Source organism: Setaria italica, chromosome VIII (genome assembly GCF_000263155.2).
Source record: "Setaria italica strain Yugu1 chromosome VIII, Setaria_italica_v2.0, whole genome shotgun sequence".
Classification (NCBI taxonomy): Eukaryota; Viridiplantae; Streptophyta; class Magnoliopsida; order Poales; family Poaceae; genus Setaria; species Setaria italica.
In genome coordinates, this window is record NC_028457.1 from 6001399 (window position 1) to 6016648 (window position 15250).

General features: G+C 44.5%; 1 protein-coding gene across 1 annotated transcript in view; it reads right to left on the reverse strand.

The window, feature by feature from the left end:
- Positions 1–3168, reverse strand: part of LOC101767409 (DNA topoisomerase 2-binding protein 1) — an 8176-nt gene extending 5008 nt beyond the window's left edge. The window contains 5 exon segments of the mRNA XM_012848029.2: positions 1–96; positions 1030–1137; positions 1222–1364; positions 2666–2699; positions 2821–3168. Of these exon segments, the coding sequence (XP_012703483.1) occupies positions 1–96; positions 1030–1137; positions 1222–1364; positions 2666–2699; positions 2821–3042 (603 nt within the window). The 5' untranslated portion in view covers positions 3043–3168.
- Positions 3169–15250: the final 12082 nt, after the last annotated feature.

Below are 15250 nucleotides of genomic sequence, written 5' to 3' on the forward strand. Positions count from 1 at the left end.
CCTGTAGGGCTCATGAGGCACAACACGATGTTCGATCCAGCATTGTTCCAACCAGTTCATAGTGACAACGGGCTTCTTCAAATTATTCACAGCATACTACAAACACAAAGGGAAGCATCCACATCCCTATAAGTCATAGGCCAACAGGGCAAGTGCACAACAATACCAATGCGAGAGAACATGCATTGCAAAGCAGTTATTCTTGTTGGGTATACAGCAGTCCGAATACTTCAGTAACGGATCATTCCAAGTTATCTTAAGTCTAAACCAAAAGTTATTTGTCCACATTCAAAGTACTCATTCCAGGCTTATCGGGTATTTTAGTGATAGGTTCTATTCTACAGGAACTGGATGATCCTAACACCAACATGAACAGTAAATCAAGCTATTGTTTCCAATTGAAGATTTAACGAACAAATACCAACAACGAAGAAACAGATTTTATTTTCCTTTAGGTTGTGGTCAGCAAGAAATAGATTGAAAATGATCCATACCAAAACCATGGAATCCCATAAGTCATTGTAGTGTGGCTTATAATTTACTATTTTTATGACAATAGATGATTGATAATCTCCTTTTGAGTAAAAAAGAAAATATTTACTAGAAATGATAACATTATCTTAACCAACTAAGACAAATTAGCAAAGTTAAACTTGATAAACTTTAGTAATTTTTAAATTAGAAGGCAATTGGGACAACTCTGAAGAAACTAACAAAGATAAACAGGGAATATAAACAAGGCCTAAATGGCATTTAGCACTTATAGCACCTAATTAAACTGCCACTGTGGACAACACTGCACAGCATGTATATAAATGTAAAGGGATTGCACATGTAATACAATGCCTTAGAGAGTTTGTCTGCAGTAATGTAAAAAAGAACTACTTTGCATGCTAAATGAGATTCATAGAAACTAGTAATACTAAGCATGCGTAACTTCTCATACAGTCATACTACATTAGGCGCAGTAGAAATCAGCAGAGGTTTCCACACCATGTTAAACACTTTTAGCATAACTTATTAACTTACTTTGTATTTAGCAGCCATGACATCCTTTACAATTACAAAGTTCACATCCACGGAGGATTTACTTTGTAAAAGGCCTCCCATGGCTGTCACTAGTTCTTCAATCTTTGCCTGCAAGAACCAAATCAAACTTGAGATGAATTAGTAAATTTACTAATGAAACTGTAAAATTAACAAAAGTTTTGGTAACTGCACCTTCTCATCTTTTTCAAAGCCAGAACAAAGTATCTTAACCCCATCCATTGCAAGGCAACAAGTGTAACTCTGTTTAGGTAGAAAACGACGTTCCTTAGCACAGGAAAGAATGCACTGTGGTCCTGTCCAAAAACAAACATGGTCTTATGCCAAATTTTAAACAAAAAGCCAGTTTAAACAAAAGGCACAGGAAAGAATGCACTAACACTGTAAACACAAAATATTTTGGGCTCCATTACTAACATGTAAACCTGACATTTAGTCAAGAAAAAAAAGGAAGCCTGAAAAAAAATAAGCACGTGTTTTATCATAGCTTCACTTGGAATGTTTGGGGAGGAAAATTTTACATAGATTGCATCCACATTTTTCAAGATCATGGTTCTTGTTGATTCATGAGACAGTACATATTCACCACTAATGGACTATTCTAATATATAATTTTTTCTACACGTTTCAGACCTAAAACATGGAAAACTAACCACCAAGTAAACTGGGGTCTTCATGCTGCACCTATGAACTACTAACTTATCCAGGGAGCCAAACAGGAACATCAACAAAATTTATCCTTGGGAGTTGAGTGAAAGCAGAATATTGTGCAGCATACAAAATTCTGAAACCGACGCATTCTTAACAAATCAAACATAGAATTACAGCCAACTTTGAATAACCATACATTTTTTCTCGAATATGCAGGAGAACTGCATATCATTGCATTAAGATAGGAGAAAGGTCAAAATAGCCATACAACACACACACACTTGCCCCTAAGGGTGCCTAAGATTTGCATAACCATACATGCTGCAGCCTATCCTCACTAGGGACAGACCATATATACAAATCCCACATAAGCTCTCATCCTCATTTCATTTTAACCAAAGAGGTTGATTGGAGGTCGTCACCCTGGATTTTTATGGCCTTATATGTTGGTTATTACCAACCTTAGCTAGCAAGGTGCGACTACTACTGGCATTCTTGCACCTGTTATCCTAATGACTTAAATAGGATCAAGCTGGAACATCACCTATCCAAAATCAAGAATCTGGCTCTATATGGCGAAATTCAGCACAACAATTATCAATAAAATTGATCTGGCAGTCTTCGCAAGTTCTTTTCAAATTGTAGCCACTCTAGTTCGAAACAATTGGACACATTGACCTCTAGTGTAATGCAATAAGTACTGAAAATAAATTACTGAATTTCAGAGTAATTGTGAGTTGTGACTTGACAAATCCAACCCTAAAAGCAATGGTCACAGATCACAGATACACACACTTCTCAAAATGAATACTGGAGATCAAGGGCATTTTAAACAGTTGAGCCTAATTTAACTGGGCCCCAGCCCCTAATCACTTAGCTGGTTAAAACAAAACAAAAACTCCACCCCCCCCTATAAAAATAGGTCCCCGATCCAGAACCGCTCAGGTTTCAGCACACCTCCCCCCACAATTTGCAGCCTTGGCCCTCAGATCGCCGAACTTCTCCCTCCAAAATCCACAACAAAACGAACCAAGCCATTTTTAGGGATTGGGGAAACCGAAGCGGCGGACGTATTCGCACAGGGGAAGAGGGGGGGAGTAACCAAGGGCGCGGCGTGCGTACGTGGGAGGAGGATGAGATGACGTGGAAGTCGGAGGGCCCCGTACGGCCCGGGTCGGCGCAGAGGAGGACATTGGCGCCGTTGAGGCGCAGCGCGTCGTGCACGGCGTCGAACACCTCGGGGGCCACCAGGTTCCGCGACAGGAACACGCTCGCGCCCGCGAATGTCGCCGCCCTCCGCCCCCCGGGGGGCCCTGCGGGGCCAGAGCTGTAGGATGGCGTCATCGGATACCAGCGGATGTGCGACGCGCCGCCGCCGGCGAGGTGGGAGACTGGGAGGGAAGGAGGCGGGAAGTGGCGGGGGAATGGATTTTTTTTTTGTCAGAGTTTTTTTCGGGGGAACCGGCAGATGGTGTGGAACGGGGGGCTTTGCTTCGAGAGCCGGTGTAGTCGCTTGGGGTTTTTTTTTCTCGCATTTTTCGAATTTTGAGCCAGTTTTCAATCAATTTTGATCGTCTCAGAACCTCTGGTTTAGCTTCAAGAGCCGGTAACTCTGTTGCCGCGTGGGTATAGTTTGCACATTTTGACTCTTTTCAATCACACTAGCAAATATGCCCGTGGGTTGCAAAGTGAGGGAAAAAAGTCTAAAATTCAACTGTTGCTACTCGTATATTGTCTTGTTTTGATGATACTCCGATGTTTTTATCGAGCGTGGAGCCGCCGCTAAGCACAACTGCCATTGTTAATTGTCATAGCCCTACCACCACTTTCGCTAGCCACCCACATTAGTTGCATCAAGAAGTTTTGCAGGTGCTTCTTCAGGGGTGGCGTCGCTTCACTGTGGAGGACATGGGCTATCTTTTTTCATCTAATTCACGCTAATGCAAGGGAAGGCAAAAATAAATCAGAGTCACCTATCTTATCAATTTCTAGTGTCATCTCTAATTCTGGATCTCGTTATGCCCGAGCTCCTCTCAAGTTGAGTTTGAATGTTTCATCTCAGTGCGGAAATCTAGAAATTGCTTGTTGAGCTAATTATGCTTAGTCGTAACAGGATATTAAACCCAAATATCCATTCACGTACTTATCTGCATATATGTTTCTTGAATTTTTAGAAAGATCTAATATAGAGCTCTCCTCAAATTCTAGTTCACAATTTATAAGTTAAGTTCCAGTGCTCTACGAAAATCCTTCGGTTCCTTTTCTTATCTAATGAAAATATCCTTGAACTCTAAACTATTTTTTGATTCTTTGATTTAGTTTTATTGCTATTTAATTCTCTTCCTAAAAATAGACCGATTCATTTATATCAAATTTTTATAGTCAAATTTACTTCACGGTTTAAACTGTTTTGGGCCAAAACATGAAGCTCATCTACAATGCTATTTACCAAAACTAACAGTAACCCTAACCTCCGCTATTTATTTACCGTCTTCTCTCCACCGAGAACGCCAACTGCAGCAGAAGCTGGAGGGCATATCCTTTCTTATGCAAAGGCCTTGCTGCTATCTTCTTGGTCAAGTGAATCGAACACGGCAACACCTGCTCCCTAATTTCCCCTAACGCCAAATTCCAATCCATCCAGCACGGCAGCAGCTAAAGCTTGCTCATCTCCTCACTGTGATGCTCTCTCCACCGGCGAGCAGGGTCGGGCCTCTCCATCAACATCTTCAGCGCCACGTCGGGCTAGAGCTCTGCGCCCTCAGGGTGCGATCTTGGGTGCGTGCACTGGCTGGAGCATTGTGCGTGTGTCGACCTGCAGCCTCGCAAGCTGCTCCCGTGCTCGTTTAGTCGTTGAGGACCTCGGCCCGACCCCGGTAGCGGAGGTGGCAGGGACGGCGGCCCCCCCGCCCCAGCCCTGGAGGCGGAGGCGGCAGGCACGGCGGCTACCCCAGCCCCGGCCCCGACGGTGGAAGCGGCCGGCGTGGCCACCAGCAACGCGGGTGGCTGGCCGGCTCCAGCTCCACGGCGGCGACAGACGGCGCAGCCGGCCGGCGCGGGCGGCTCGACCCCAGCGTGGGTGGCCCCGACCCCGGCGTCGAGGCCGGTCGGCGCGGGCGCCTCCACCTCCACAATTGCAGTAAAGTTTGGGAACTTTTTTGCAAAATCGTCAAGACATATTCCAAGGACCGCGGGTTGATTACGAAAAAGTTGAGAGGCTTTTGCAAAAAAATCACGACGGTTAGAAGAAACAACAGCACTTTAATATTAGGTATAGATCTGAACTTTGATCTAGTTTCAAATTGATTCTGAGAATTGATTGCTCTCTATGTCAAGCTGTCAAACTGTCAGCCAAACACCAATTGAATTTACGGCCCTTGCTCCTATTTCCTGAGGCCCCTGCTAACTTCAACAATAACCTTTATTTATAAGACGATACATACTATGTTTACATCTACTTTAAGTGTTTAACACCATAATAATTCAAACATCAGTATTTAAATTCAATCATACTCAAACATATAATTTAAAAAAAATTGAGAGACTGATGATTCTACCGCTACTAGAGTCCAATGGTAATGCTGCCCGTCTTTCTATCAACGTTGTGATTTTGCCCCCACGTTTTTAGATTCAAGCTAGCGTTTACCCCCAAAACAATTGTTTTGGATGTACAGATGGAATTGGATTAAATGAATAAAAAAAGGAAAAACATTTGGAAAAAAGGATAAACGATCAAACTATCCCTATCCAATCCCTTACTCGATTGATGGCTTGTAAGTCCACGCAATTTCCTGCCTCTTGATCCATTCTAGGCGAGGAACCCTAGAGATGGGCGTATAGTGGAAATCAAGGGTGGTGACAGATGAAATCGAGACGGTGGCGATGAAAATCAGCGTGGGAGGAGGTGTACGGTGGCCTCCCACGGTGGGCAGATGTAGTGTGGGAGCCAAGCCCATGGTGGGCCATCACCGGCAGGGTGCACGATTTGCTCACCCCGGCAAGAGCTAACGGTACAGCTTGCTACGACCGCCACACAAGAAGGCTAGCGGTGCGACAACAGTTTAGAGAGGGATCGAATTGGAGGAGAAATTTCTTGGATTCTTCATGCATATATCAGCTCTCGAGTTCAATGCATGAGTCTGATTGTGAGTCTACTAGCCTGATTGGTTGGCTGCACCAAGCTCCAGCCAATCTCCATGGATGCAGCATGCAACTGAATGGTTGCCTGACACCGTGGTCAGCTTGCTCTGCGCATGCAAACCCACCACCGAGCCTGGCTCCCTGGAAACGCAGATAAGGTCGGTTTCCCCGAGGCCTGGCTCGATGGCTGCGGGTGGCTACCGGCTAATGAGTGTATTAAGGAAATGATTAGTGTACATTAAGGGATATTAATATTTTTTAAAGGTGATTAAGGTTTAATGAGGTAAACTAAGAACTTTTAAGATATGCTTACACACAATAAATATCATAATGATATTTGTCTATAATATTTATCTCATGCGAGATGTACTCGTGCGGGCAACCAAATAACTTCTATCTATGACCTATCCAGATGAATGCAGGCAACCAATCAAACTCATATTGCATCCGTTGAGCCTGGCCAGTAGGAGCCTGGCTCAAGGATACGAGCCAGGCTAGGCTAAGCAGGAAACCAATCAGACCCTACATGAAGGTAACAAATAGCACTGGTAGCGGCCATAATGGCAATAGCAGCTAGTTACCACTACCGCTATGAGGTAGCGATCTGAAACTTAGCGGTCGATATTTGGATTAGCAAACTGTTATCTTACCGCTATTGCGGGTTGGTGCTCATACGATGATTTTTTTAGATCGGTTTGCAAATTGCTAACCTGATCCTACTTTGCATATGGTGCACTTAGATGCCAATTTTTCCTCTTAAGTTATATGTATATTTATATGTTAGCATTTTGTTATTTAGTAGGTTTTTGTTGGGTTAGAAAGTGATGTTTCATAATATATACACTCACATTTATGAACGATCTTTAAATTTTGCTATTGGACCTTAGCGTCTGCAACGGAGCCAATATGCCTTCAACAAACCAATTTACCTTATGGGTAGTCACAACCATGGCATATTTAGAGCCTAATCTGGAATAACTACCATCAGACCAATGAAAATCCACATTTAGTAGTCACAACTATGTCATATTGGCAACCCAAGAATTAACCAGACCATCCTCTTGCTATATATAGGCCTTTAAGATTTATTTGAAATTTTAGAATTATTATACGGGCCAAGCTCATTAATTCCAACAGGGTGTTGATTTACGTTATACTTGGAGTCTTATATAAGTGTAAGCTTTTGTGAATTGTACAACACTAGGATATTGAAAATCCTTTTCTAATTATTAAAGGGGCCGCGTTACTTTTTGAATACCATAAACTACCTTAGCTATCCTCACATGCCTTTTCCTCATGGTAGTTATGAAACCTATTGTATCTTATGTAAAAAGGACTATATGCGATGGCTTTCCATCCTTGGTATATACCATATTTATAGAAATGTCATAGTTGTTAATTCATGGTTCTTTGTAAAAAAAAGTACTCGACTTTTCTTCAATGTGCATGTTTGACACTATTTTATATAGTAATATATTTATAAAACCTAATACATTCATGAGATTATGAAAATATTTTTCAACACCATTCTCCATGGTTTGTAAACTAAATATTTAGAAGTTATTGATGATTTATAACGAAAGAATAAATCCTCAGACTAAACCTTATCCAAAGTGTTAAGCATTTGTGACCAAAGGGAGCATGCACTAAGAAACCTATGAGACTTTGATGCATAAGCATAAGATATGCTTTGTATATTCTTGTGATGCACACCTGTAGTCACTCAGTTTACCTTTTTCCTTACCATTTCTTAAAACTTTATAAAAACAGAATTCATTCCATAAGTTTAAAGGTTTTCTAGAATAATTATTTTTTATAGATATTTTGGTTTAGAAATTTGGTATTGCTAACTGTCATAAATCTAATGGTAATACGATTATAAATAAGATAGTGTTTGTCATTTAAATGTACAATTATAAAGAAACATAGCATTACTATAGGGAATTACTAACTCTTATTTGACCTTTTAAGAAAGCTTCAACACTTTTTGGTGCTTAAAATTTGCATAAAAACTGTGTTTAGTATTCTTGAGGATACGAGGTAATAAAAACTCATGTGTTGTAAGGCCTTCTAACACATGATTTTTGTCATAACATAGTTACACTTATTAGATCATATTGAAATTACACCTATTTTACAAATAATTTACAATAAGATTTTTTTGTGAGAATGGTGTAATCAAATATGAGTGTTAGAGTACTGTACAATACTAGAACTTCAGTTGACTAAATTGCAATATAATATGGGTTATCGATTCTCTCAAGTATATGAGTGTTATTTTGATTGAAACAAGCATACACTCTAGTGTTATATTGAAGTCATGGTTCCTGATAGTAGATTGTGGAATTCTTTGCAAAAATGTTTTATTAATCACTATCATTTGATTATAAACAATAAAAAATAATTTAGTATGGGTGTTGTACAATTGATTATGCAAAAAATATATTCTTCATCACGCACATATATTTTTTGTATTAATTGGTTTTGTAATACATGATTAACTGTACATATGAATTGATTTTGTAATAAATCTTGGACACTATTCCAAAGAATGCTAGTACCACAAATAATATAGACAGGACACAGTAAGCATTTTTTAAAGTAAAAAGGAAAAACACATGCATCAATATGAAATTAATGAAGTTGGTTATAGAAAATGGGAACCAGATAGTAAGAAACATGGTCTACAATCAAAGTGACCAGATATTAATAGATTTATCAATAGCTATACAATAACCAAAAATGACTTTTTAACACTAGTTGTTGGACCTTTGTGTTCATCGTTGCGACAATAACCCAAAATGTTCATCATTGCTTGATCCGAGCATGTCCACAAACACCTTTGTGTTCGTCATTGCTTGATTAATCACAACATTGCTTTCAGTATGAGCATGATAGGGTGACACCAAGTGACCAACTGAACAAAATGATCTTCTTTCTTTACAACTACAGCTACTGTAGTAACCCTGATCATCATGCAACTCTGGTACTCTATCGGTTGGAGACTCGCTTCAGCATACGGCCCAAGGACTGACAATTACTGTAGTGGTGTCCAAGCCCCAGTGAGAACCTTCTGGCTTATTTGGATAGAAGTAAAAAAAGTATCATAGAGGCAGTTACACAGAGAGATTCCAACTTGATCTATAAAGCCTCAGACAAAAACCATGGAAGGTTAAATCTCAGGTTAATGGGTAGCTATAGGGCAATTCTAGATGACCTAGAGATAAAGAAGAAACACCCGGATAACAGGAAGTTCAATTGGTACAGTGAGCTGGAATGTCCAACTCAAGCAACAATTGCCAACGACTGTACAGTGAACTGCAATGGTCCAGGAATCTTGGCGGCGATTAATCCGAAATCAGGGGAGCAGGTTCCTGTAATGGAGGTATAAATCATGAAAAAGGAATTCACTTCTTAGTTATTACCTTGGGTTTGGTGAGTGACAGAGAACCTTCCAAAACCATCTTCCTAAATCACCCTTGGACATCCATAACCATCTGATGACATAGTAAAAAGATGTCAAACATTCAAAGCTAGAAAAAAGAAAAATCAATATGAAACTATAGTTCACAAATTAGCAACCTGATTAGGAAGTAAAAGTTGCACACCACAAATACCACAATTCCCAACAGCGTGCAAAAGCTGCAAAAAAAGACACATTTACTACCGGCATCTAGCTTATTTTGTATATTTTTTAATCCAGATTCGCTACACACTCACCAAGCGATCCTAAGTAGCATAAGACCAGTATATAGTGAAGGAAACAGAGCTGATGCAGAATGAGTAAGTTGCTTGATCTTGGTCAGATGGTACTTTCTTGTTTCTAGGTGGAATAGAGCCAGCAGGAAGAGGAAGGACTGCCAGGCCCAAGTCCTCCAAAGAAGAGCGCCCACGGGGCGGTGGTGGGGAAAGTACCTGTAGTGAGGCCCGAGAGGGAGCAGCTGAAAGCGAAGGTGAGAAATCGGACACAGGTGTTAGCCAATTCCTTGTCATCCTTGCCCTCGCTCATGCGCTCCAAAACCTTCTCAGCTCCTCCCAACGTATTATCCCTAAAACCAACATGTAAAGAGACAATTTCTTAGTTGACACCAGAAAAACTACTGATTTCTTTCTTGGTCCTAAAATTTTTTTAATTTCATATTTGATACCGAGTTCAACTTTCGTTTCTTGTACGACACTTTGTTGGATTTTCCATCCGGAAACTGTTAAATACCCTACGAAAAGATGATTTTGCCCATGTAAAACCCACAAACCTTCTCCTTCCTCTCTCCTCCCCCTTCTCCCTCCTCTGCTCCACACCGCACGGGCTCCGTGGATGTGGTGGCGCGGGTATGCGTCGTGGACGAGCAGGAGAACATCGTGTACAAGGTCTTCGTGAAGCCGCTCATACCCGTGACGCACTACCGGTACGAGACGACGGGGATCCCGTCCACCCGCCGCCACTACCGAAAACAGAAAGTTTGCAAAGGCTCAAAAACACTCGGCGAAATGTTTGCCGAGTGTAACACTCGGCAAACGGCACACAGTAAATTTTGACTCGGCAAAGTTAAGTTTGCCGAGTGTTTTCTGTCGTACACTCGGCGAAGCTTTCGCCGAGTGACAAAAAAACACTCGGCAGACATATTTTTCGAAAAAATAAAAAAATACAAAAATGCCAGCCGGCACCACTGCCGGCCACCACCACCGGCCTCTACCACCACCGCCTCGCCACAACCGCCGCCCACCGGCCTCCACCACTGCCACAACTGCCACCCGCCACCACGCCGCCTCGCCACGACCGCCGCCCGCCACGCTGCCTCGCCACGGCCGCCGCCCGCCACGCCGCCTCATCCGCCGAGGAGGGGCGGGCCACCCGGAGCTTCCAGCGGCCGACCTTGTCGACAAGGACGATGGAGACGACGGTGGCGGGCCGCGCGTCGCCAGGGAGGGGATCCGGCCGGGGGAGGGAGGGCCGCCTCCCATCCTCACCCAGATCCGGCCGCGAGGGGAGGGGATCCGGCCGGGGGAGGAAGGGCCGCCTCCCATCCTCACCCAGATCTAGCCCCCGCCGCCCGGATCTGGCCCGTCCGCCGGGGGAGAGCTGGATCTGGGGGGAGAAGGGGAGAAGGGGAGGCGGCGTCCGGCGGGAGGGGAGGAGGAGGGGGGCGGCGGTGTGAGGGGAGGAGGAGGGGGCCGGCGTGTGGAGGAGGGGGGCAGCGGCGTGAGGGGAGGAGGAGGGGGCCGACGGTGTGAGGGGAGGAGGAGGGAGCCGGCGTGAGGAGGAGGGGGGTGGCGGCGTGAGGGGAGGAGGAGGGGGGCGGCGTGAGGGGAGGGGCGGGGCGGCGGCGTGAAGAGCTGAGGGGAGGCGCGGGCCCGGGGGGCGGGGGGGTGTTTTGAGGGGGGGCGGTCTGGTTTGCTGAGTGTCCTATGTGGACACTCGGTAAAGGGTTTCTTCGCCGAGCGTCCAACGTAGGACACTCGGCAAACGTTTTTTGAAAAATAAAAATAAAAATATCCAACAGTTTCAAAAAAATACCAAATTTTCACACGAACCAATATATGTTCTCTATTGACTATACAAAAAGTTTTGTAGTCAAATCAAACTCGACCGTCACTTCGACTCTAAATCTTATCGAATCCTCTCAAAGTTCCTATTCTTCTTCTGAGATGCTTCGGTTTGTAATCATTGTACATAATGAAATGTGCAAAACCTTCGCAAGTATCTTGGACGGCCATGACGTATTATAGCATCACATCATGACAAATCTCATGATTTTCAGACTTTGCTTGTTTTTTTTACAATTTAAAAATACTACTACCACACGTTCATGGTCGTGTTTCTTGAACAAGATGTTCGAAATTTCTTGTCATTTCATGGGTCAGGTCTCAAATTGGGCCAAATAACATGAATATCATTTTTCTACTCATTTTGTTCCATAATTTGAATCACTTGCAGTTCAAATTTGACTTATACCAAAAATTTCCTTGAAATGCAATTAATTAAATAAATATAGCAAAAAAATTCAAAAATGTACCAAATTTTAACATGGAGTACCACATGTTGTATGTGGGGAGTAGAAAAAATTTCATGGTGAAAAGAGAAAAAAAAATTATTTTTTTGCCGAGTGTCAAAAAAACACTCGGCAAAGCACCGATTTGCCGAGTGTTTTTGGCTTGGCACTCGGCGAAGAGCTTGTTTGCCGAGTCCTCGAAAAAAAACACTCGGCAAAAGAAATACGCTCGGCAATTTTTAGCTTTTCCGTAGTGCCTGCGACGCGGTCCCCCACTATCGCCGCGATACCATCCCACCGCTGGCGCGACGTCGTCCCCCGCCGCTGTGACGCCGTCCTCACTCAACACATGCAACACGCGGCGGCCGTAGCAGCGACCGTCGGTCGGTCGGAGGCACGCGGAGGGCTGCGGCACGTCGAGGCCCGCGACAGCGCTCAGAGGTGCCCGGAGGCGCGGAGCGCGCGAGGGCCTTCAGGGGAGCGCGGAGGACCCCGCTCCCACGACCAGCGTTCGTGGCCCCCTCCTCCCCCACTAGCACCCGCGGCCCTCTTGTCCACCATCGAAAGCATCCGAGGAAGCTAGCGAGCAACTTGACATCCATGAAAGTGCCGTGGAAGGTGCGCATCAGCCAGGGCAGGGCCAGGCTGCTGGTGGACCACGGCCTCGACACGCTGGGGATGGACTACTCGACCTACCTCAAACGCGACACGGCCGCGTACCTGCTGCTGATGAAGGCGAGCAAGCTCAGCAACTCGCTCAGGTTCCTCACGCGCACCTACCTCGGCTATGAGATCCAGACGGGGCACCAGTACCCCTATGAGGACTGCGTCGCCGCCATGCGCCGCTACAGCAGGATGAAGGACCAGGGGCACACTAGGTGTGGTGGCGACGCCGACGAGCCAGCGGCCAGCGCGGACCAGGCGTTCCCGCCGATGGATCTGCCGCCGGCCGCAGGAGCGGCGCCGCCGGTGATGCCCTTCGCCGCGCGGACTCGGTGGAGGCAGCCTGTGGCGGGGAGGGGCGCGGCCGGCCCCTGCGGCAATGAAGAGGAACGGGGGAGGCGCGGCCGGGCGGAGGGCCGTGGTGTGGAGCACGGCGACAGGCTAGCACCTCGACGGCGGCCTGGCCAGGAGCGGACGAGCCCGTGCGGTGTGGAGCAAAGGAGGGAGAAGGGAGGAGAGGATGAAGAAGGGTGGTGGGGTTCATAGAGGTAAAGTTATCTTTTTATAGGACATTTAATGGTTTTTGGGTGGAAAATCTAACAGAGTGTCGTGTCGTATAAGGAACGAAAGTTGAACTAATTTTTTTTTAAAGATTAAAAAAGGAACTAGTAGTTTTTCTGATGTCAAATTGGGAATTATCTCAGCATGCAAATGACAACGTATCCTCGGAGCTTCACCCTTCTGCTGTCCGTGATCTGCTTTGGAGTCTTGCCAGCCTCGTCACGCTCATACTCTTTTGTGGTGAGATAGTCGAATGAGCTTCGAGCCTTAGCACGAAACCAAGGCTGGAAAACAGGGAAAAGCAAGATTGGAATTCGGACTGTTAGTCAATATACCTTCCTGCTTCCAACATGTTCAAAACTTGGCAAGCATTTTTCTAACAATGCTCAGGAAGCTTTTCTCCAAAATCTAGAAAGAACATTACCGGTCTATTTAGCATATTTCTTATATACACAGTAACTATCATGCTATTTGCTAAGACATTTAATCCAAATAGTTGAACCAAAATTCTTTTCTTCCATTGATTCTCTTTTAACCAGGATGATAAATATGAAATGAAGCTACCAGTACTCAAGGAAATAGGATAAACAAGCATTGCATAAAGCATCATATTCAGATATTTGCAAAGCATCTAACAGTAAGCAATTATGATTGCAACCAAATGAAAATTAGATGTGCCAATGCATCCCAGCGCAGAACAAAAGGTTTTGAAACCTACATTGTTTCCATAAGAAACTGATAGTTATCTTCAATTTCTTTCTGAATTAATGATTGCAACAGCCAAATCCAAAATTCAAGTAGCATGTTTTTTCAGCCAAAATGACACTGTAACTACCATGCTGTCCTAAGATATTTAATCCAAATACATGAACCAAAATGCTTTTCTTACATCGATTCTATAATGATCAGCGGTGCATATGATCATATAGAAAGAAGCGAAGCGTAGTGATTTGTACTGCAGGAAAAGTCCCGCTAACTGCTAGACAATAGAGCCCCTGTACAGGGTGGGGCGCAAGTAAGCGTTGCGAATCACGTAGAGTTGCCAGCGCGCAGCGCAGGGATGGCGCAAATTGAAATACAACTACTAGCACTCCAGAAAATAAGATACACATGCATTGCATAAAGCATCATATTCAGATATTTGCAAGCATCAAACAGCAAACAATTTTGATTGCAATCATATGAAAATAAAATGTGCCAATGCAGTCCAGCGTAGAACAAAAGGTTTTGAAGCCTAAATTGTTCCCATCGTTCCACGCATACAAAAGAAACCAAAGCACATAACAAATTCAAACCGATAAATAAAACGCACAGCAAACTGGGATGCAGTACTTCCATGGAAGATTTAAATTCAGAAACGGAAGCTGACAGTTATCTTCGGTTCACCAGAGGAGGCAGAAGAGCTTGTCGTTGGTGATGGTAATGACGACGCTAGTCGCTGGCTGTGGGGTAGGAGAGGTTGAAGGTTGAGCTCGCCACCAATGGCGACGCTGCTGCATGTTTGATGCTCGTCACCGGCGGTTTCGATTTGTTTTGTTGATGGAGCCGGCTTGATTATTTCCTTCGTCCAGACTCGGCTTCTTCGGCACAGCAGCTTCAGGCGGGGGGAGTCGCAGCAACGAGATGCTTTCGGCGGGACACGTGGAGCCGATCCAGGGGGTGTCGCACGAAAGGCTTGGTGCGACACTGCATGCCGCATAGAATTTTCTTCCGCGAGCCACCGCCACAAGTCCTCCAGCACCGACGTCGACGTGGCGACGCTGTCACGCTGACGGTGACGGCGGTTGTGCTCGCGGCTGCGCCGGCAATGGTCGCACGGAGCAAGTGTTGCAGCGAGGTCAGGAACTCAGGATGGGCCGGCCCAAAGAGGGGCCCGAGCTTGGTCGCACTTTTCTTTTCTTTTCTTTTTAACAATGCACGATTCATCTTTACAGAGATTTGCATACAACTTAAAATATCAATAGAATTTGTATACACAAAATACATTTGCACTGACTAATTACTGGTGAAAATATGAAAGCGTGAACTTTACAAAAAAAACAATGCAAACATTAATAATGTTGGAGAAAATATCGGCCTGTTCGCTTCAGCTTATTCGGCTGGCTTATCAGCCACCAAACAGTGTTTTTCTCTCACAACAAATCAGCCGTTTCAGCTTTTCAGCTGGCTTATAGCTGAAGCGAACAGGCCCAATAAGG